A 23,338-nucleotide genomic window follows, 5' to 3' on the forward strand; every position below is an offset into this window, starting at 1 on the left:
TGTCACCATCTTGCGGCGGGCATGTGTATAAAGTGCCATGTGCACGACCCGTTAGTTTCAGACGAGGTCGACGTCAAAATTGACTATGAGCCAAAGTCCTTAGAGTTCTATCCCAGTAAAGCTCAGCCGGAAATGAACCGGAATTCTGGCTGGTTCCAGTTCGTATTCCGGCTCCAGTGACACAACCGATTCTAGTTAGAATCGGTTGTTGCACTGGAGCCGGAATACGAACTGGAACCAGCCAGAATTCCAGTTCATTTCCGGCTGAACTTTACTGGGATGCAAATCATTTCACACACCGCTTGGATGGTTTGTTTTCCTCCAACTGTCATATTGTCGCGCTTATAATAAAATCTCACATTGCGGGCGTCTGAAAGGCGCATCAAATATAGCCGCAGTTGCTCCGCAAGCAGATTTCAGTGGAGCTTTATTTTTCTGCCTGCTGTGTGCTTTTCGAAAGCTTCAAGGAAAAAGCTGCCTATAAATTTACACGCTCGTAAAAAGTTACTCAGATTCTGAGTACTTTTAACTCAGTTTTGAATGATGTTCGTAAACGTCAAAAATTGAGTTGTCATGTATAATATCTCTGAGTAACTCTGACTCTATTTTTGGGTATTACACAAGAAACCGTTTTGGAGTTACCAAACGGAAAAGCCGTTTCTCGCCAAGTTAAAAATTCCAAGCGTCATCCGCCATTTTCCATTAGTAGGTACACGCTCGTTTAGTTATCGCTCATCACTTTTTCACAAATAAAAATTTGTTCAAATATTTATAATAGTTGAAGCCTGGGAGGGAGAAACAGACACTACGCACGAAGTGTAAATAATAGCACTTGTCAAGAAGCAAGAAAACTTTCGACAGCCAAAATCAATCAAGGTGGGCGACGCATAAATGAGCAAATTTCTTTTTGCGTGTCATTGATGCAAGCGTGTTACCGGCACATGACTTCAATCGTGTGATGGAAAGGATCTTGGGACAGTATAAAATCAGTGAAAGTTTTTTTCCCGGGTGCTTTACATTGATTTGAAGATAAAGTCAGCCGACAGTTTGCTTCCAGTACTCGAGTGAAATGGGACAAATTTCGGAACGATGTGTCTAATCTTATACTTTTAAAATAGGATTTTTGTGCCGTTCTTCTCCTTCATTCTACCACGGTTTCCTAAAAAATTGCTTAAACTGAATATTAAAAACCGATACAACATTAAATTCAATCTGAAAAAAAAAGAATTTAATTTTATAAAAATTTAACTAACAGAATCCTTGAATAAGGAAACTCGCCGGTAGAGGCATGTTTATCTGATTTGTGAAATGTTGACCAATGCATAGGTATTTGATAGGTAGATATATATAGGTACGGCTGCAGCCTTGGAACGTAAATATCCATATAATGAAATAAACGACAAAACGTTTGATATAACATGTTTTCGTTTTTATATTTCCCCTTTATTTACTACTGAAAAATATTGCCATCCTAAATAAAGTACAGAAAACTGTTTCCACCTTTCTTTTTACATCATCAAACAATTTTAACCGTCGAACTGTCAAATTTAGCCAAGGTTATTTTGCAAATAACTTTCGAAGTGTAAGATTTTAACTAATAGATAGAAATGGAATTTTTTCATGATTCTGATCATCAGATTAAGCTGCATGAGCACCCGAACATTAAAAATATTATGTCGATGTCAAACTTCACGTCGAAGTAACTTGCCAATTTTTTTCGAAACTTTGTTTATATTTATTAGCATGCATCTAAGCCGTTGATGATTTTCATTTTCGCAGTATACTCTCAAAAGAAACTTTAAACTGGAGAACCATCAAATCTGACGCAAGGTGTCACTCATTCTAAAATTGTTAAATCAGTCACAAATTTTTAAAACTTTCTTCGCACGATTTACACAATTATTACTTGTCTTTACTATAGATATGAAAATAGCTTTTATGACATGTTTTAAATAGAAAGATGATATAAATTATTTAAAACCAAAAAGTATTTTTGAATTACCAAAAAACGTGCACGTCACAGCATATTTTTTGATTCCATATTCCCATTTCTTGGAGTAGAGAACATTTACATTTACGTCACATTTCCATAACTGGTTTTATAACAAGCATAAAATATATTTTAGGCGTAGTTCATTGAGCTTAAAATGTAAATATTATTTGACATTTTCATATAAAATTAGCGTTTATTTTACATTATAGCAAGATCGCAATATTGTCTTAAAACGATGCTCGAAACTTTTGAACGCATCTAAATTCTTATTCATCATTGAATACATAGAAATACAATTTATTTGATTGTGGCAGCACGGATTACCGAAAAATCTATCTGGCTAATTTCAAAATGGCATTAAAATCACAAAAAAACTTTAATAATATTTACTGCTACACCCAATCTAGACAAAAAATCAAGGAAATTCATCGTTCGGAAACATTTTCAAGCAAGCATATGATAACAATACTCTCATTTCCTCGATGAACACTTTTTTGTGGCTCGGAGTGACAGTTTCGTTCTGGCTGGCTATGACATTCACATTTATTGAGTCTGTTTCTCCCTCCCAGGTTGAAGCTAGAGTTGTAGTGTGTAAAATACATTTTAATTGAAAGAGTGGATTTGAACAACCAGCATGCAGAAGATTTCGGAAGAGGTGGATGCTGAAACTGCAATGAAGTTGCGAGGTAATATTCACGTTATATTATATATATATATATATATATATATATATATATATATATATATATATATATATATATATATATATATATATATATATATATATATATATATATATATATATATATATATATATATATATATATATATATATATATATATATATATATATATATATATATATATATATATATATATATATATATATATATATATATATATATATATATATATATATATATATATATATAATATAACGTATATATATATATATACTGGAAAAAAAGTGTAAGGTTTCAGGTTTCTCATGCCATGTGCCAAATTGTGGGAAGATGATTCCTGGACACGTGGATGAATTGAAGGAACACTTCCGGTTGGTACACAATTTGAACACCGGAAAATATGCTCGTAGATGATGATTATCTGTTGAGAATAACGAATACTATATTCTTTAAAACGGCGCCGTCGTTGGATGAAATTACTAAGAAAATTAGTAAATTCGCCACAGATTTGCGAAAAGATGTAGAAAAGATCTTCCCGAGACAAAAATCAAAAAGTTCTTACAGGTTACCTCGAATCTTATAGAAGATTACGAGTGTTACATGTTGAATCTATTCAGAGAATTTTTGAAATCGAAGTCGATCCCATTAAACGATACCGACGCTTTGAAATTTATAAACGACGCATCTTTGGATGGAATTTTTGCAGACGTAGCTTCTCCAAAAGACAACCTAGCATATTTGTCTGGAGTTGCGGGTTGTGCTGTGCCAAACCCTAGGGAAGAAGTCTTGGGAAGAACTAGAATCACTAAAACTGTCCCCGCGATTACCAAACTAGGCAAAAGAAAAAGTGTACAAATAGTGAAAGACGTTGCTCACTATATTCCACTAACCAGCATTTTAGCACTGGTTATGAAGAATCCCGGAGCTCGCAAGATGATAGCAGAAGAAGCAGTGAATGACGATATCTTGTGCGGTTTCAAAGATGGTCAACGTTTCAAAACACACCCATTCCTGACACGGTTTCCCGATGCATTACGACTCTCGCTTCATCTGGACGATGTCGAATATCTGAACCCTTTGGGATCACGCAAATCAAAAAAAAAACTTACCAATTTCAGTGTTAAAATTGAGAATCTCCACCCCGCAATTAATTCATCCTCCAACAGGATATATCTAACGCTTACAGTTCGCTCAAGAGATGTAAAAAAATATGGCTACAATAACGTTATGAAACCGCTGATTCAAGATTTGCGTGAGCTTGAATCAGATGATGGTGTTGTAGTACAATATGGGAGTGAAAAGTTTACGATGAGGGCAGTTCTAGTGCATGTTTTGGGGGACACGCTGGCAATTCATGAAATTTTCGAGTTAATGGGGCCCCAATCAAGTCTATTCTGTAGAATGTGCTATGCGACGCGTACTGCGCTTCATTGTGGAAACATTGGTGATACCTTCCCTCATCGCACTGAAGAAAGCATACAAGGTGATTTAAATGCTCTTCAAAGCGGAACTAAAACACCTTCACAATGCGGAATCATTCGAAAATCAGCACTGAATGAAGTTAAATATTTCAACATAGCGGAAAATAACACGTTTGATCCAATGCATGATCTTTTGGAAGGCGTCGTCATGGTCGTAATCAAATGTGTTTTGAACGAAGCTGTAAATATCCATAAAGTGATAACGATTAGTCAAGTCAACCAAATTATACAGCATTACGAATACGGTATAACTGAATCGGCTGATAAACCTACCGCTAATTTTACTTGCGAGAAGTTAAAAGCACGTGGACATGCTATTCCTCAGTCAGCTTCGCAATGTTGGCTTCTCCTTCGAGCATTCCCTTTTATGTTCAACCAGATTCTCGGATTTAATTCAAATTTATCATCATTGCTTAGAGCTCTCATGAAAATAACTTATTATAGTTTCTCCAATAAGCTAACATTGAATCAGATTAACGATCTGGAAAACGAAATCGAATGTTTTTACAAGTTGTTCAAATCCTGCTTCCCTGCCATCAACCCTACCAATAAATTCCATCACATCTCTCATTATCCCTACATAATTCGTCAGGATGGGCCAGTTGTTAATCATAGTTGCTTACGCTTCGAAGCGAAATTCAAGGAGTCGAAATCCCAAGCGAAGACATGCAACAATTTCATCAATTTAACAAACAGCTTTGCTAAGCGCCTGAATCTAGCACAGATAACCACTATTCTTGACCATTCATACGAAATTGGTACGGTAGATATCGTTTCGTCAAAGCACATACACAAAAAATCTAAGTAATTTACTCCTGATCCGGGATCTACCAGATTCAATCAAATATATAAACCATATGAAAATAAATAACACAAGCTTTCGGCCGGGACTGATAGCGAAATACCAAGTATGCAACGAAATGTCCTATGGTTTGATAATAGATATATTGCAATCGGATAATCAAATTGTTTGCCTAATACAGCATCTCGAATGCGAATATTGTTTACAATACAACAGTTACAAACTCAAAACTGACAGTCAAGTTATTCGCATATCACACAAGAACTTGCAAACGAAAAAAACATACAACTTATGGAGTATATACGGAGATTCAGAAGAAAACTACTATATAAGTTTGAAATATGTAGATAGTTAGTAGGGAAATAAACTTGGAAATAAATTTATAATAAAATAAACAACAATCAAGAAGGTAGTGCAAACAACTTGAGATGTCACTTTAAACCTTTATATATACTTATTCGCTCTTTTCAGCCCAAAAAATAAACGATCAGAACCTAGTTCTGCACAACGACCTAGTTGAAATGGGGATAATCGAAAAAGGATCCCGTCTAACAATTCTTAACATAATAAAAAACTATAGTTCTGAAGCTAATCCGACCAAAGATAAAATTGATGAGACTTCCACTAATGTTCAAAATTTGGTAAACTTTCTACTATAATTACTGTAAGCGCTTGTCGTACTATACATATTTAACGTTTTCAGATTAACCGTTCGACATTCGAAGATGACGCAAAATTCCGAATGAAAATTTTGTATCCAATTTTGGATCAAGGGATCGTACCAGATAAGGACGGTTTAAATCATCTTACACGAGTCGCATGCAAGCAAATGGAGACTCAAATAATGGACGGTCAAAGGCAAGTAGAAAGTTTTATTTGTTACTCTACTAGTGCATCAAACTATGAACACTCCTTAAAGTGTGATAGAATGAATTGTTTACATTGAACCGCACGAGTCTCTCCGCTAGAGCAACCTTGCGGCGAAATGCGCAATGCCTATACATATTTATAGGGCTTACGGCCAATTTCTTTATCCTCGCTTAAATTTTAAACCGGGTTCACCAGTTCGTTTAAACCTGGTTAAGACGTTAGGCGAGAATGAAGAAATCGGCCCTTAGTAGTCCTTCGAGCAAATATGCAGGTGATCTAACACTGTCTATGAGCAGAGAAAAGCAATGCCTTTCGTTGTGAAGCTTCTATTTCAAAAAACATCGTAGTCAATCAGTATCATGCATTATTACTTCATTGAGCCTATGAAACTATGAAGTATGCATAGTAATGAAGCACGGCCAAACAACTTCACTTCTGATTATAAATATAAAGAAATGTATGAAACACAGTACAAACTGCTAGAGGAAACCACATAGTTATCAGTTCTTCGCATCCTGATTTCAATATTGACCATTCTTTACACATCTTCAATCTGGTTCGATTTATAAACTTCGGCATAAGAACGTACATGCGTCTTTGACGGTGGTACTTAGAAAGCGTAATTCGTCATGTTCCGGCACAAAATTATAAAGACGACCGACGACGACGAATTATAATAACTTAAACAAGGGGTGGGCGTAGCGTAGTTGGTAAATCGATTGCCTTGTACGCAGCGCACCTGGGTTCGATTCCCGACCCCGCACATAGGGTTAGCAATTTTTCATAAGAGATTTTTCTAGCCCGAAGAGGCGAATGACCTTAAGGTTAAAACCTCTATAATCGAAAAAAATAGTAAAATAGTAAATAACTTAAACATTTAAACCAACAGAATTTAAAGGTATACAATTTCTGTTTATAGCGAGCGTGTTTATTTGTTTACATATACAGTTCAATCGTAAATCGACCAAAGGGTCTAACTAAGCCGCAATGTCGTTGAATCGAGCAACAGCGATGCCAGATTTACAGACTGTGGACAGATTTGCTGCACTGAGAAACAAAAATATGCAGAATTAGCATACTTTCATTCCCGTCTCTTTTGCTGTAATTCTCGACGAACATATGATTACGGCCTAAAAGCCAACCGTCAAAATCCACTTTGAATGGAAATTCCAGACAAACCGTTACTAGTCGAACACAGCTCACAACAGTTTATGAAAGAGAAAACTTTTCTCTTTCGTTTACTACCAACATCTGTGATTGGCGTGTAACGGTTTGTCCGGAATTTCCATTCAAAGTGGATTTTGACAGTTGGCTTTTAGGCCGTAATCATATGTTTGTCGAGAATTTTCATGCATTTTCTAGCATATACTTCTAGTAAATATTCAATGAGTGGATAGACCGAATACGTCCAATGCACAAAATTTGCAGCAGAAGAAACGAGAGGCAGATCAAAAAGTATGATATCGGTGATTAAAAAAAAGTTCTGCGTATGCCTGGTCCAGACATTTACAGACTTTTAAAACAGTAATAAACTGACCGATTTTCTTCAGAAAATAATAGATGTGTCCCAGCATGCAAAGAATTACGAATCAAATACCGTTCATACTTTTACCATTTAGATTTTTTTTAAGAAATTTAGAACTTAATCTTTCACGGAATCTTTTTGGTCTTTTTCGGAGTAACGAACCAATGATCTCTAAATGCGCAGGTATCCTTCTGTTGATCAACAGCATGCGGCAGCTGTTCAAATCGTAAAATTATTTCCACAACTTAGTAATACGCGAGTCACACCAACTGCTCCTGATGAGGTTTGTTATTCTATGCTTATTTAATTTCTCTAATATAATTATAATTATTTTCATGCTAGTCATTTTTCTTTTGGCGCAACGGAGGCAAGGAAAAGGGTGCTCATACTGGCATGATATTTCATCGCATCCGGAATGTCATCAAACAGCCACCTGCAGGAAAACATAAATATAATCGAGGAACTATGCCTGTAGAAGAGTCCGTTTCAACTGAACTTGTAGAGCGGGCTCAATTGCTCCGAGTAATGCTTGCATCGGCATCAGTAGCAGAACATATTTGTGATGAAATGGACCGATGCTTTCCAGTCCTCAAACTGTTATTAAAAGAAAAGAAACCCGTTAATGATATCTTGGATATGTTTCCACACCTGTGTTCATATGAAGGATTGGTGGTAACATGTTTATTTTTTTATTATTTACTATTTCACTTTATGGTATTCACGGAACATATGAATATTTATATCATATCACTTTTTCTAGATTCGTCAAATGTTTGAGAGATTGTATCCTAACAGAACAGAAGGTCTCAAAATCGAGGATGTCTTCTCTCAGTGTCTATCTTATTCACCGTCCAGATTCTCTAGAGTAGAAGATGGTGAGATATATTTTTTTTTAATTTAGCCCAAAGGTCTGTCATAAAATTTTAAATTTGTAAAACTATTCACAGATCACATTCGAGGATGCTTGAGAATAATTTCTCATATGCCAATTCGCGGACAAAAAAGAACGCTGGTAGGCTGTCCAACTGTAGGCGAAGAACATTCGGCTTCAATTTTAATTCGTTGGATTGGGGTAAATGCAATATAATATACATAAGGTTAGATGTAATGATTTTATATCATCATTAGGAGTGCTTAGATACATACGTGGCATCCCCCGCAACTGATTCCAAACTACACATGGTGTGCGTAGCAAGCCCGATGAAAAGAGGAAATTATGCCGTCATTTGTGAGAAAAAAGTTATATTCGAGACTAACAATTCTATTCATGCAGTGGAAATTTTATTCAAATGCTACGCAGTTCTCGGAGTGGAGGTGCCACCTAATTTTAGAATGTTTTGGGACTTTCTGGCATGTGCCATATATAATATAATTCCGCACAGTCAGAGGACAACTGTGAATAGACTCGTCCAAACTTTTATTGAAGTTTCCCGCGCACGTATTGACAACAAATAAAAGGACAACGTTTTTATACAATACTTACTAAAAACCATAAAATTTAATAAACAGAAGTTTCTTTAATTATTATTGTAAAAATATTCCATAAGAAAAGAAAGACTGCATTGTGTTGTATCCAAAACAAAATTTTGACGGCCAATTTCTTCACTGGATGTAAACCGGTTTAGTTCCAGTTCAAATGCAACAATCGATCATGAACCAATTTAAATAGGAATCGGTTGCATTTCTTCTTACAGAAACCATTCAGAATTGCAAGTCATAATCCGGATGTTTCTCAGTAAAGTTCAGTCAGAAATGAGCCGGAATTCCGGCTGGCTCCAGTCAGTATTCCGGCTCCAGTCACACAACCTATTCTAACTAGAATCGGTTGTGTCACTGGAGCCGGAATACTGACTGGAAACAGCTGGAATTCCGGCTCATTTCCGGCTGAACTTTACTGGGTTTTAATGAAATATTGCACTCATAAATTGGGTAATATTCTACCCAAAAACTGAGGAATTACAACTGGCTTTGTTGTCTACTCAAAAATTGGGTAAGCTTCTGCTCATAATATGAGTAAAAATCGATCAATTTTTGGTTTTGTTGAAGTTCTACTGAACCCAAAATTTGAGTAATGTTCAACTCAAAGTCTGCGTAATAATTACTTAATTTTTGGTTTTGTTAAATTTGTACTGAACTCAAAATTTGAGCAATGTTGAACTCAAAATCTGAGTACTAGTGAAGCACTTTTGGGTTTAGTGTAGATAATATTGTACTCAAAAACCGAGTAATAATTACTCAGTTTTTGGTTCATGCTGGCTTACTCAAATTTGAGTAACTCCGGAATTACTCAATTTAAGGGTTGTTCCACTTTATCTGGAAATGGGTGGGATTAAACTCATTTTTGAGTAACTTTTTACGAGCGTGTATATAGGCGGCTGTCACGCGCCTATCTCAATTGAGCTTTCATATAATCGCATATCGAGCAATTATCTTGCAAGGCACAATATGTAAAACTGTCAGCCAATTTGAACATTTGAAATAGCTCGCATAAAGTATTTATAATGATGCTGAAATGCTCTTTGTCGCTGTAAAAGTCTTTCCGAAGACGTACAATGCCGGTTGGTCAGGTTCCATCATGAATATAATGCGACTGAAAAGTTATTTTTCGATTTGTTTTTCTCCACCTTTGACAGGTAGAGGAAAGCAAATCGTTGAACACACTAATACAGTTACAGATTGTCAAGTACTCTATAAAGGCTAGTTTACAGTTCGGGAAATGGGTCACGAGATTTGCGTCGTGATTTGATCAGGGAAAATTTCCCGCCGACGTCTCTCCAAATTGTCGAACCAAAAACTCTGCTGCATCTTATAAATACAAACAGTATCAAACTTGCAGCGAATCGCAAACCTTAAAAAATACTATTTTCCCCGTCGGAAACAATTTGTGTTGAATTGTACCCGGCCGGATTTCTGTGTGGAGAGTTTTTAAATTCCGTGATGTTTCCCGCGGTTGGGTCATTTTTGCGAGCTCCATTTAAAATACACAGGGAGCCAAATCCCGTGACACGTTTTCCGAACTGTTAACTAGCCTTAATATAAGGACTTTGGCTCATAGTCAATTTTGATAGTCAATATATACTGGAGTCTTTTTTTTTTTCTTATGTGCCGCTTTTATAGTGCGTCTCGGTTCATATGCAGAATTTTATTTATGCATCGATAGCACATTTTTCTATCTGCCTCTCGTTTCTTCTGCTGTAAATTTTATGCATTGGACATATTCGGTCTATCCACTCATTGAATGCTTATTAGAAGTTTATGCATGAAAATGCACAGCAGAAGAAAAGAGACGGGAATAGAAAGTATGCTAACTATGCATATTTTTGTTTCTCAGTGTAGGATGGTAAAGGGGCAGTGCTAGCAACGCTCTCTGCTTGGTTGAATTGTATACGGACTAATCAGCGCAGACAATTACCACTTACACAAAATACATTTTTCTCGTTATTTATAGTAATCGAACTTTTTACAGAAGCAAATACAATAAACGTGTCTAGGGGCAGATCACTCTAACAATGTATAACGAATTTGCATCAAATTAGAAAAAATGCATTTAATTTCCATTTTTGCATCAACTTTGCACTCCCTCGCAGAAAAGTTTATTTAACAAACGTCTTAGGGTGCTTACAGAGTGGCGGCGAGAAGCTGAGCTGGGGCTGGTACTGACATTAGAGTGCGAGATGCGAGAAACCTGCTTGCAGCATATTAAATGGAGCCTGTCAGAGTGAAAGCAGGTAGTCGGCGCCGATCCGCTCGGCTTTCACTCTGACATCACCCATTTGGTTTGCAGCAAGCAGGTTTCTCGCATTCTAATGTCAGTTCCAGCGCAAGCTCAGCTTCTCGCCGCCACTCTGTAAGCACCCTTACGCTGATCTGCTTTGTTCGACGTTTTGTTGAATGAAGGGCTAGTTTTTTGGTAAGGTTGTGACGTCTTACACGCAACGCAAAATACATTGAACGCAACGCAAACTACATTATGAATTTCTATTTTGATGAAAAGAAATGCATTTAATTTTGCTGATTTTTATAAATGCCTCTAGATACGTGCACATATTTCCGATCAGATAGTGTAAAAATATAGCGATTTCGATCAGTACAACGGAAGTTATTCGCATTTGAAGACTGGGAAAAAGCTCCACAAAAATTTTGAAACGGGACCCCTATATTGAAACGTTGGAAGTAAAGTACGGATAAGGTACGATTCACACGATACATCAGGCTTCCGTCGCCAGTACGGAACGTCAAGATCAGTTGCATGCAGTTAAATGGAGGCATTCACACACAACGGCACGGAACGTTTTGACGTACGGCACCTGTGAACGGGTACAAGAGAAACGTATTAAACTTATCCTGATGGAACGGTGACGTTCTGTTGACGTTGACGGAAGCTGATGTATCGTCTGAATCGTCCTTAAAGCGTCAGTCTATTCAGTGTCTACGAAGCTTTCTTCAGAAGGTGTAAAGAAATAAACCGTTATCAATCGATAGAATTGAAATGTGGAAGGGAAGAGATTCTTTTTCTCCACCTAATATTTGAAGCATCGCTAGATCAAAAATATGTATGATGCCGTAAACTAGATGGTTATTGAATGGCATGTTGTCAAAATGTATATGGAAAAAAGGATATGATGGTATGGTGACCGTTCTTAATAACCCGTTGTTTGTATGGTTGAGATTGGAAGAACGATAATGGTTATGTTCGATATGATATGCTGTTGAACGAACCATATTGAAAATGATTTTGAAACGGTTGATGCAATGGTTTTCATATGGTACACATTTAAGCGGGTCTGATACCGCTGATACGGATATGGCAGCTACCAATGTTACAGTTATCGCCACAACGAAACTGATCAGTTTTAGGACTAGTGAGCAACGACGCCGACCCCGAAATTACACCGAAGGTAACAATTTACAAACTACAACAGCAAGAGGAATTGGTTAGCTGCCGTCGACAGTTTTTCGAAGTTGTAATCAAACATCATCTCTAAATATCCAATTCATATCAGTAATATGACGGTGAAAGAGCTCTGGATACAACACCCAATTGATTACAGATTGCATCCTTCTTCCACTCAGAATACAAAGATTGCTATCAATGGCAGAATCTATGTAAACAAATATTCTGCAAATAAATAAAATCAACCCGAAAACCAGTTTCGACCATTCGAAAACCGGCTTTCGCTGAAAACTGGTTTTCACGCAAGTGAAGAAATTGGCCGTTTATTTTACATTGAAATTGTCTATTAAAAAGGATAAAGTTTATTGTTTTTGTATTGTAGAATAACACTAAAACTTACTGTAAATTATTGTAAAATTACTGTACTGTCACAGTGAAAATCACAGTTTTGTTACTGTACATTTCTTTTCCGGTAGGCATAACGTTTACATCAGTGTTGGTTCATTGGCCCTTTCCAGAAAATGTGAGAATTAAATATGCAGTTTTAAAATTGGCATCACTGATCAAGGGTGACGTCTTAATAGCGGGGAGCAAAGAGAATAGGGAAAGAGACGAATACGATCGTGAACCGACAAATGGGCGAAATTAACAAATGTACACAAACAGAGATTTGATTAATATCTGAAAGAGGAGTAAAAATACTTTATAAAAAATATAAAAACTCATTTATAAATATTTCACACTTCATGAAAATCAATAAAAAACAAAACGGCGGATCCGACTTTTGACTGTAAACAAAAAGCCAGGCGGGTTACGCCTCTGCATTTCTAAGGTAGTGTATACAGGCGAAATTGACAGCATCATTGTTTACAAGGTCCGTAAACAGAATCGCCCTAAACAAAAACCAAGTGCTTGTTACGCCCAGGAAGAATAACAAATTTTCCCCTCCAGCGAGCACGGCGAAAGCCACATTTGATTTTTGTTTTTTGGCGACACTGCAGGGCGAAATTGAGAGTCGTCAAAACAAGAGGGCGACTCAAAAATGGCCTAATCAACATTTCATAACAACACTCGGCGAAATAATCTGTTTTCAATTTTATCAACGAAAACGTTATTATATAAAACATTTTAGTTATGCTTCCGAAAACTAGTATTGTTTCAAAGTGTTTCAATACATTTGAAGGCGCAGTATGCAAACACTGTTAAAATACGATTTAATTTTCTGAACCGAATTTTCAAAGCTATTTTTCTTCATTCGATATCATTGCGACTTCGGCCCTTTGGTCGATTCATGATCGAATAGTGTGAAGCCAAAAATACCTTATTGAGCAGACCAATCGTGCAATGTAAATAAACATTACTCATGCCTGAGTTGGAGGAGATAAGTATTGTACTTCTATCAAAAAAGAAATTTGAATTTTCGTCAGAATTTAGTTCAATCGTGATTGTAAGGTGCATTCTAGAGTATATGTATGAGTAAAAATAAGCTTTAGAATTATTTCATCTCTTTGTTTCGAAATGCACATCGTTTGATAAACAAATCCATCGATCGACATCAGCCCCGTGAAAACTGTTTGTTGCCTGAAGCTGCCACCAAATGCCAGTAGCGCTAGCTACGTTTCAAATGTTCAAGGTCTGTTCACATGAACTGCATAACACTGTTTAAAAGTTGGATTCAAAACAAGTAATTTATAACAATATATGAGAAATTACGCTTTCTCTTGTTTCGCTTCTTCTCCACAAAATCCGAACGCTTTTTTCGCCTGAGTACTAGTTAAGCACATCAAAATGAAGTTTGTTTGCATTCGATAAGTTTCAGGTCGAGTTAACAACATTGGCTCGTAGCGATGTGAATGTTGCTTAAAGCGCGTTCGCTGTCATTTTTGACAACTAGCCGAGCCAGAAAGCCAGCTTATGTTGGCTTCACTCATTTTTCAAAGAAACGTCAAAACATTCACCCTCTTGATCGACATACGGTTTGTTTTCAAAATATAATAGGAGTCATTTAAAGTGCTGCCTGTAGAAGCGGTTGCCAAAATTCTAGTGTTGAAATCATCATAAAGGGAGTGTTGCCGTTTTGACTGATTTTCACTCTTCGTCTCTTTCACTATGAACCAGTACACGCTGCGTTACATAGCGGTACTTTCCGAGCCCCTGCTCGACCGGAATGACATTTGGTGCGCTCTTTGTTTACTTGGCTGATCAGCTGTTCACAGGTTTTCTAAAGAACAGCTGATCAGCCAAGTAAACAAAGAGAGCGCAGCAAATGTCATTCCGGTCGAGCTGGAGCTCGGAACGTAACGTTTGTAACACAGCGTATTTTGATTGATTCTCTTTGGCGGGGAGAGGCAGTTTTCTTTGAAATAAAAACAAACCTTATTCGATCGCTTCCGCGTTTAGTCACAGGTTTTCGTTGATAACTCTCTAGTTTAATCCATATTTAAATCCAATAGCCACTCCTAGCCATGTTTATTAAACCGTTCAAAGTGAAAAGTAACATTCTAATAACCGGATCGGAACGTAAGCGCCTAAAGCAACGTGCCCAAGCTCAGTTTGGCGTCTCGGAGTCTTCGCTGTTGGCGGAACTGTTTGGCAACAAATGCAAGGTTTGCGTAGTTAAAATTGTAACCTACAGCGAGACGGCGGTCACTGTATATACCAGTGACAAGCGGCCAATATTTTTCGAGATGGATAGTAAGCTGATTCCGACGGTTTATACTCTGTGGAGCTGCGTCGATCTGGTTCCGTATTTTACCACTCATGCTGCAGTTCTTCCGAAGTTAGCTAACGGAGCGGATCTAATGATTCCTGGCGTTGTGCGAAACGGTAGCGATTTAAAATCTTGGGGAAACTATCGGAAGGATGACGTGGTTGCCGTTAATTTGACTTCAAACCGTGCTGCTGTGGCAGTTGGATTATTGGCTCATTCGAGCGATGATCTGTACATGTGCGGTGGTCACGGGGTTTGCGTACGAGTGTTGCACGTTTTCGGCGACAAACTTTGGGGAATGGAACCATCCATGTGTCAGCAGGTACCGCTGCAAGGTGCCACACAAGCGGTGCCTAAAGATGAAGATTTTCCTCCCCTGGGAGCGCCATCGGGGCCAGATAAACAAAAGGATATGGCTGATGTGGTGAAGCAATTGGAAGAAACGGGCATCGATTGCGCTGAAGATCAAGCTGAAGAAGAGGTAAATGTTTTTTCATTGTTCAGACTGGGTAAAACATGTTGGTCTTTATTTTAGAATTCGGAATCGGAGGTGGAGGAGGAAAGTGTTTCAGATCCAGATAAACTCGTGAAAGCGGCTTTCCTGAATGCACTCAAAATTCATGGGAAAAAGGTTCCATTACCTATCTTGACTAGCACTTTCTATCCACAGTACGTTCAGCCGGAACTTCCTGAAGGCCTTGAAATGAAGCATACTTCTTACAAGAAGGTAGGAACGTTTCTAAAACGGATGGCTGAAGATGGTCTAATTCAAATTAAGGAGGAGAAAAAGGGTGTTGAAAAAATTACGACTATTAGTCTAGACCATCCTGAACTGGTATCATTCTACCCATATAAAGCGAAAAAAGCCGTTGATTCTGATGTTACCAGTTCAACTGAACAAAATGCATCCACTCCGTTGTTGTTAACGAAGATGGTGGAAATGTACGCCGTCAATGTGGGGACAGAAAAACTCTTTGCGTGCCTTGGGGTTCCGGTGGGGCGAGCTCTGGACGAGATACAAGTACGAAACCACATCAAAGACTATGTCGGTAGATACAAGCTTTTAGATCAACCTAGCAAAATGGTGACATTAGATGAAACGTTACTACAAATATGCGGAACGGGAACAACGCAGTTGACCTTACCGGATCTTACCAGTCTGATCCTTCGGCAGATGACTAATACGTTTGAAATGCGCAGTCAGAAAGGACCGGTGCTGAAAGGGGGAAAGCGATCGATTATCCACCTTACGACTGCAACGCGTTCAGGCAACAAAAAAGTTACGCTAATCAGTAACCTCGAAGATTACGGGGTTAATTTGGCCGAATTTGCTAAAGCGGTCAAGTTGGGTGCGGCGGCTAGCACTAGCATGACCGAGGTACCCGGAACCAAGGGCGAACAACTGCTGGTGCAAGGTAATCACATTAAATTTGTGTACGATCTGTTGACGGGAACATATCAGATTCCGAAGGCTTGCATCACCGGACTGGAGTTTGCCAAGGATTCCAAAAAGAAGAAGAAAAAGTAAGGTAGGTTTTGGGGTGCGCAGAATATAACCTTGTGATATGGCACAGAGAAAATGGAATTTCAAGATTTTCGGATGACTTCCTACAACACATTGGTCTATAGAAAAACATTGCCAAATTTATAAAAATGATTGGTTCCAGGAACGTGAAAATTTATACAATTGTGGGTACATGATTGATATCATACAAAACATTGAATGATCAATCTTTAAGCTGCCTGCTGAATGAGCCCACGAAGCATTGTTTCCAATTTGCGCCCGTCAACGGCAAACTTGCGGATGCCGTCGGAGAGCTTATCAGTGGACATTTGATCCTCATTTAGCATCCAACGGAACGTCGCTTCGTCCATGTGAATTTTCTCCAATTTGCAAGTCTTGGCCACTGAAGGATCGAGATAGCGTTTGATTTTTTCATCACTCTTCTCCAAATCGCCCAGCAGTTTCGGGCTGATGGTCAATAAATCACACCCAGCCAAGGCACGAATTTCTCCTGTGTTTCGGAAGGATGCTCCCATGACGACAGTTTTGTATCCAAATTTCTTGTAGTAGTTGTAAATTTTCGTCACAGAAACTACACCCGGATCCTGTTCAGGCTCAAATGATTTTGTGTTGGTATTGCTCACGTACCAGTCCAGAATGCGACCGACAAATGGAGATATAAGCGTAACACCAGCTTCGGCGCAGGCTACAGCCTGCGCGAATGAGAATAGTAGCGTGAGATTACAGTGAATACCGTGTTCTTTTTCCAGCACAGCGGCCGCCTGAATACCCTCCCAGGTCGAAGCCAGCTTGATCAACACCCGCTTCCGATCGATACCGTTTTCCTCGTACAGTTGAATCAACCTGAGTGCCTTCTTTACCGAAGCATTCTTGTCGAACGACAGCCGGGCATCGACTTCGGTCGATACGCGCCCGGGGACCAGTTTGAGAATCTCACATCCGAATAGTACAAACAACATGTCCGCAGCTTCAGTGACCTGCTCATCTTCGGTGCTGAAACGAAATATGGTACCATTGAAATAAATTTTCGACGGTCGCAAGCAGTACTATTGTACTTACGATCCATTCTTCAGGCCATGCTTGATGGCCTTGTCGATCAGGTGTTGGTATTGTTCCATACCGGCCGCCGACAGGATCAGCGAAGGGTTGGTTGTGGCATCCGTCGGTTTGTAGACTTTCATGGCTGGAAGAGGTTTTGTGCTCATTATCAAATCGGATATTTAAAAATTCGAAAGGAGTTACTTCTTGGTAGAAGGCAGTGAGTCGTAGTGTTTTCCCATAAGGCAACAATGAAAAATTTATTAATTTTGTGTCAATGGACGAAAAGAGCCTGTTCATTATGACATTTCCTGCTGTGAGTGGGTTCTCACAAAGGTCAGTTAAAACTTCCGCTCTGTCCTTTCATATAAAGATTCTGACTTTCGTTAGACAATTATAATATCTTCCAATAGTTCATTGAAACAAACAACATAAGAAATATGTTCCATACGACACGACAGAAACCAACCTTTTCAAAAACAGTGAATGGCCAAACCCGGAAAGAATGAAAATGTCATTAGGAGTACGTATAAAATCATCAACGTACATCGCCGAGATCGATTCACGTGAGTGAGGCTGTAAAACTAGTCCTATAGTTACAACATCGATTTAATATTGCAAAAATCCTTGACCTTGCGGCTAACGCAAAGCATTGTTGCTCTAAATAGAAGGGGATATTAGAATAGATTGAAATCACACACTGAAACAATATTGAGGTTGCAATATGTCATTCAGAGCACTATTTACTGGTTTTCGGACCCGTGTGCTCTAACAATGCACAGAATGGGCGTTTGACGCAGTTTCTAGCAAATATGTTGCAGATAGGATTGAAAGCGGTTCATCAAGCATGACTGGGTTGATACCCATATTGATTTAGTAGATCCTATTCGAAGCTTACGTATTCCTCGTTTCTATCAGGGTTAATAGATGGGGATGTTCAGATTCAGTCAACTGTAATTTTTTACAAATATTTGCACTTGTAGTCCACTTGCAAAATGATGACAAGCAAAAGACATAGCGATTGACGACATTCACACTCTTATCTGTGTGGGTCCCTATCAGATTGGAGCCTCACATTTCTGCCAAAACATATACCGACTGCGATACGGTCACCTTCATAGAAGTAAAAACAAACCTCTGACACAACATGTTTCATTCTCCTGGCTCTGCCTGTTTTTGCTGGAACCAAAGAGCTACACACGGGTTATTTCACTCCATTCAGGGGTCACCGGAAAGCACTCACCTTCGAAATCGCCCGTATCTGCCACGATGGTGGTCAGTTTCTTCAGTTGTTCCAGACTCGAGACCATTTTGCTTTTCTTACTCTGTGGTTCAGTACTGCTCATGATAGACTGACGATCGATGCGTGGAGTGTGAATGGTTCGGGTCAAATTGGCGAGCAGTGTGGTAGCTTCGTAAAAAAAGCAATCAGTGAAGCGCGGAACGGATATATGCAACCGGTTCAGACGCCGTACGGAATCGATGTGTGGGCACTTTTCCAGTGGATTTGTGAGGGTCACCAATGAGGTGTGTTATGAATTGCTATGGAGACACGCACACTTCTGCACACTGCCTGGCTGGAAACCGAAAAGAGAACTGATAAGCCTTCGCGAAACAAAATGCTAATTCACGTATCACGGCGCGAGTGGCTTTTCTCGTGGTTGTTTCATTCTATCATCGAACAAGTCTAATGTTGTAATCATTATTATAGTACGCTAAACTACTAATGTTGTATGTCATCTTTAACACAATGTGCAAGCTTCGTTAGTTAATCCGGTTGAAATGGGCTTTTAGATTTTTTTTTTTGCGTTTTAGATTGCACAACAAATATTTTGCTTTGCTATACGTATTGATCTATCGTTTGATAGCATTTTCATATTTATATTGATACTACACCAGCACAGTGAGAGAAGGCTAATCAAGCAACCTTCTCCGGACTTTGTGAATTGCATGAGCACTATTACTGTTATCTCTCATTTAATTATAAAAACAACGGTCACGTGGTATAGGTGGGATACACGAATAACGCATCGTTCCGCATATCCCACTGATTGTTGTCGGTGTTAGTCAATAGATGGCAGTGAATGTAATACGGAAGCACCTAAATAATTTATTATAAATGTTTATTAATACAATGAATTCAATATTAATTCGTCAAAAGGCGAAAGTGTTTTTTGTAAACAAACTTGTTTCGCTCATTAGTCTGCCGCAGAGTGGAATTTCATGAAAAATATGCGTTAATGTAAATTTTTACCCTTCGTAGAAGTAACTTCAATTGTTTTCTGCTTTGAAATTATAGTAAATTAAGAGAAATCATCAAAATAAAAGTTTGTTTACAAATCTTATTCGCCCTTTTGCAAATTTAATATTGAATTAATGGTATGCATACTAGGTTGGGTGGTAGATTCACGATAGTTGGTTACAGATAATAATAATAGTGGTGGTAGTTTTGAAGAAATGTTGTTTCTTTTCCGCTTCAGATACGGTTTCGATCCGTGGGTATAAGCTTCCCATTTTATGCACTTTTATGCTGACAATTCAGATATACAATCTTCCAATTGTAATCAATTTAGGTTATTGATTCATGTACTATTAGGATCTAGGATAACTACTCAATTTGGCCCCAATTAAAGAGAATTAAAAGCATAATTGTTTATGTTGTTATTGTTCCCTGGGCTTCGATGATGTGCCTAAGGGCACCTACTCTTGGGTGGGAGATCCGAGCGAGTACTGGATTTTTGATCTCTAAATCTCATGACTAACACTCACTATATCGAGTGTTTAGGCGGACAGCTGATATGGATGTTTCTACTTTCAAATGGAGGGACATATATATCCACACGAACTACATCATCAAACACCTAGAAGTAGTTTAGATGCATGTAATATCTATTTCTCTCTGTAGCTAATATATTTTTTATTTACTCAATAGTATAGAAAATCTCTATGTGGGTGAATGGAGAACAGTGAGTCTAGTTACGTAAGGTTTGCAAACTAGGCTCGATGGAAATATCCAAGTCAGTCTTGGATATCATATACATTTGGAGCAACATCAGATGTTGCTTCAAGCTGCTCTTAACCCCTAGTCGGCAGTTGTCACGCCGCCATCCGCGTTACGGCTTGGTAAGGCTAAACTGGTGTCGAGGGGGGGGGGGGTTGTCTGGCGTATTCTTGATGGTCACATCATTAGCGTTTCTACATTAGAAACATCAGACAGTCTTAGTTAATTATAGGAGTAGGGAATATTTAAAAAATAATATCTTTTTCACTTAACTATCTTACTATTCGAGCTTGTAGAAGTCCTTGAGCGTCTCATATACAAATTCCGACGGAAATTGAGGATTGAATGAAAGAGATCTCTTCTAAGAGACGGTCGACCGGCGGCGACGAAATGCCGGAAGAGATTAGCAGCGGTAAGCGAGTTTTTCAAGAGGGAATGAGACACTTACTACCATTGAAATGAAATCTGTAAGTAACACTAACAAACATTTCAGGAACCGTACGAGATGGCGCTGGTCCTGTGGCCTTCGACTGGATTGGTCCATTTTCATTGGTTCGGAAGTTTCCTTGGCAGATTAGTAGATATGTGCTCCTATTTGCAAGCTGATAGATCGATTCGTTTGGGTGGGGGACATATGGATCCTTCTAGTTATCGACTCTTTTGACCTTGGGTATGAGGCTAGCTCAGGAGCCATTTCGGGCCGGTGTGGTATGTTCGCGTCGAACTAGGCGGACATTCGATTCGAGCAAGCTTTAAGGGGAATAGTGGATAAATATTTCTTACGTCCTCTTCAGGCAGATTTTTTTTATTATAGAGGTTTTAACCATAGGGTCATTTCAGGTTGGAGAAATTTCTTTTGGAAAAATCTCTAACCTTATGTGCGGGGTTGGGAATCGAACCCATGCGAGCAGCGTACACTTCACTCGTCTAGCTACTCAGCATAATGATAATTGAAAAAAAAAAAGAGGATTCGCTTGGTCCATAATGTAAGGAATACGTATATTGACTAGAACAGGGATCATCGAATTCTGTTATAAGAGTGGTGTTACAACATGATAAAAATCTAATGCAACCACCATTTAAACAATCATTAATACATACTATAACAGAAAGGATAACTGGTAGAATAGCTGGAGGGAATTTAGTATTCGTGGACATTACGGCTGACTGCCCTCTCTGATTTACTTAACAGTCGATTGATCCACTTCAGATCTAGGGGAGATCAGGAAGGAGACAAAAGCGGAATCAATGCGAAGTTTTAATTGGATCTCTAACGACTTGGCACGCGTTGTTAGGAGCAGGATACCTTGGACTAGACAACATTAGAGGACTTGTCGTTACAAGCTTTGAGACATAATTTAGTCCCCCCCGAGGCCCGGTGTTTACCAGCAGACAGTTGCTACTTCGTCCGATCTTGCAATTTTGACATTAAAAATGTCTTACTCCACTATCTGGGGCTAGGTGTCATTCTAAAATCTAAACTACCTCCCATGTAACGAAACTATGTAAGGTTTGCACGCTTATAACTCCGATATTACTAGATGGATTTTAATCATTCATACACCAACCGATTCAGAAACACCTAACTTAAATATTGGTAATAATTTAATATCTCCCCAATAAAAGTAGACTTTTGGAAATTAAAAAGTTCACGAAAAACGGGAAAATTACCACTCGTGAGGCAGATTTCTCAGACACAGCCGTCAAGAGAGGGCAGCTTAGTTGCTCAATGAAACACGAAAAGTCATAAATAGAAGCAACGCATGTCCGTTTAAATCAGTTGTTGCTCTTATCCCATACGAGCAACATCGTCTCCGGGCGATGCAAAGGGCGCTATCGATTTTCAGTAACGTTGGCATTTGCACACACTCGCACCTAAGTGACTAAACCATATAGGTTAGTTTATAAATAGAGGTGACGCGTACCCGTTTGAATCAGTTTTTGTTCTTATGTCGAACGGGTAAGATCATGGCTGCAGCGTTTGGGCACTACAATAAGCGGTAGACGCTATGCATTTTCGGCAGCGGTGGTCGTGTGCAGAGATGCCAGGTACTTTTTTCAAATGTCTGCGATAATAATTTTAAAAGTCTGGGAAGAACAAAAAATGTCAGGAAAGCTGTAACCAAAAGCCTTTATATTCAAAAATCTGCAAATATCTGCAACCAAACTAAGAAATCTGCAAATATCTGCAACCAAACTAAAAAATCTGCAAATATCTGCGTCATCGAAAAAATCTGCAGCTTAAATTAAAAGTCTGCCAATTTGCAGACTTGTCTGCAAATCTGGCATCTCTGGTCGTGTGCGGATTTTCGGGTACCAGCACGGTGTCACAGAATGATTTGCAAAGTGGGTGGGCGGGGTGGTTGGGAGTTAATTCAATACGGTGTGTGCTGCTTAAGAGTGTTGCGTTTGAAAAAAATATATTTATTTTTGTGCATGCGTGTGCGTTGTAACTTGTTAATCCATGTTTACGGCGCTTTGTAGCTGCGTAGGGTAAAGAGCCTATTGGTTTTCATGTTTCATAATTCGGTTATATGTTTTTTATCAGTAAGGCATCTGACAACGTGCTTCTGTAGTTATTGCACTGTTCAGCAGCGTAGTATTTTATATAGGAGAGTACACTCAGGTTTTTTTTACGCGGATTTTGAAATTTACGCGGTTTTCATTAACGCGTTTTTTTTAAATTTACGCGGTTTTCATTTACACGGCCTATATCCATTGCGTGAAAAATCTGAGTGTAATTGCATCGGAAACAATCACACTCCCAGCAGAACTTTTTGTTTTCTAATTTCAAACACTTTTGTGTCGTACTGCAC

The 23,338-nt window shown here is 38.5% G+C and overlaps 2 protein-coding genes across 2 annotated transcripts; one reads left to right on the forward strand and one right to left on the reverse strand.

Moving 5' to 3' along the window:
* The first annotated feature begins 14,594 nt into the window (after window positions 1-14,594).
* On the forward strand, window positions 14,595-16,538 carry LOC131689819 (eukaryotic translation initiation factor 2D). Its single transcript, XM_058975130.1, has 2 exons — window positions 14,595-15,439; window positions 15,494-16,538. Exons 1-2 carry the CDS (start codon window positions 14,714-14,716, stop codon window positions 16,484-16,486), a joined length of 1,719 nt encoding a protein of 572 aa, XP_058831113.1. The 5' UTR covers window positions 14,595-14,713; the 3' UTR covers window positions 16,487-16,538.
* A 44-nt stretch (window positions 16,539-16,582) lies between these two features.
* On the reverse strand, window positions 16,583-19,371 carry LOC131689826 (probable transaldolase). The gene is made up of 3 exons (XM_058975147.1): window positions 18,765-19,371; window positions 17,543-17,666; window positions 16,583-17,476 (listed from the first exon to the last, which is right to left on the reverse strand). The coding sequence occupies exons 1-3, from the start codon at window positions 18,865-18,867 to the stop codon at window positions 16,693-16,695; spliced, it is 1,011 nt and encodes a 336-aa protein (XP_058831130.1). The 5' UTR covers window positions 18,868-19,371; the 3' UTR covers window positions 16,583-16,692.
* Between the last annotated feature and the right edge of the window lie 3,967 nt (window positions 19,372-23,338).

Source organism: Topomyia yanbarensis, chromosome 3, assembly GCF_030247195.1.
Source record: "Topomyia yanbarensis strain Yona2022 chromosome 3, ASM3024719v1, whole genome shotgun sequence".
Classification (NCBI taxonomy): domain Eukaryota; kingdom Metazoa; phylum Arthropoda; class Insecta; order Diptera; family Culicidae; genus Topomyia; species Topomyia yanbarensis.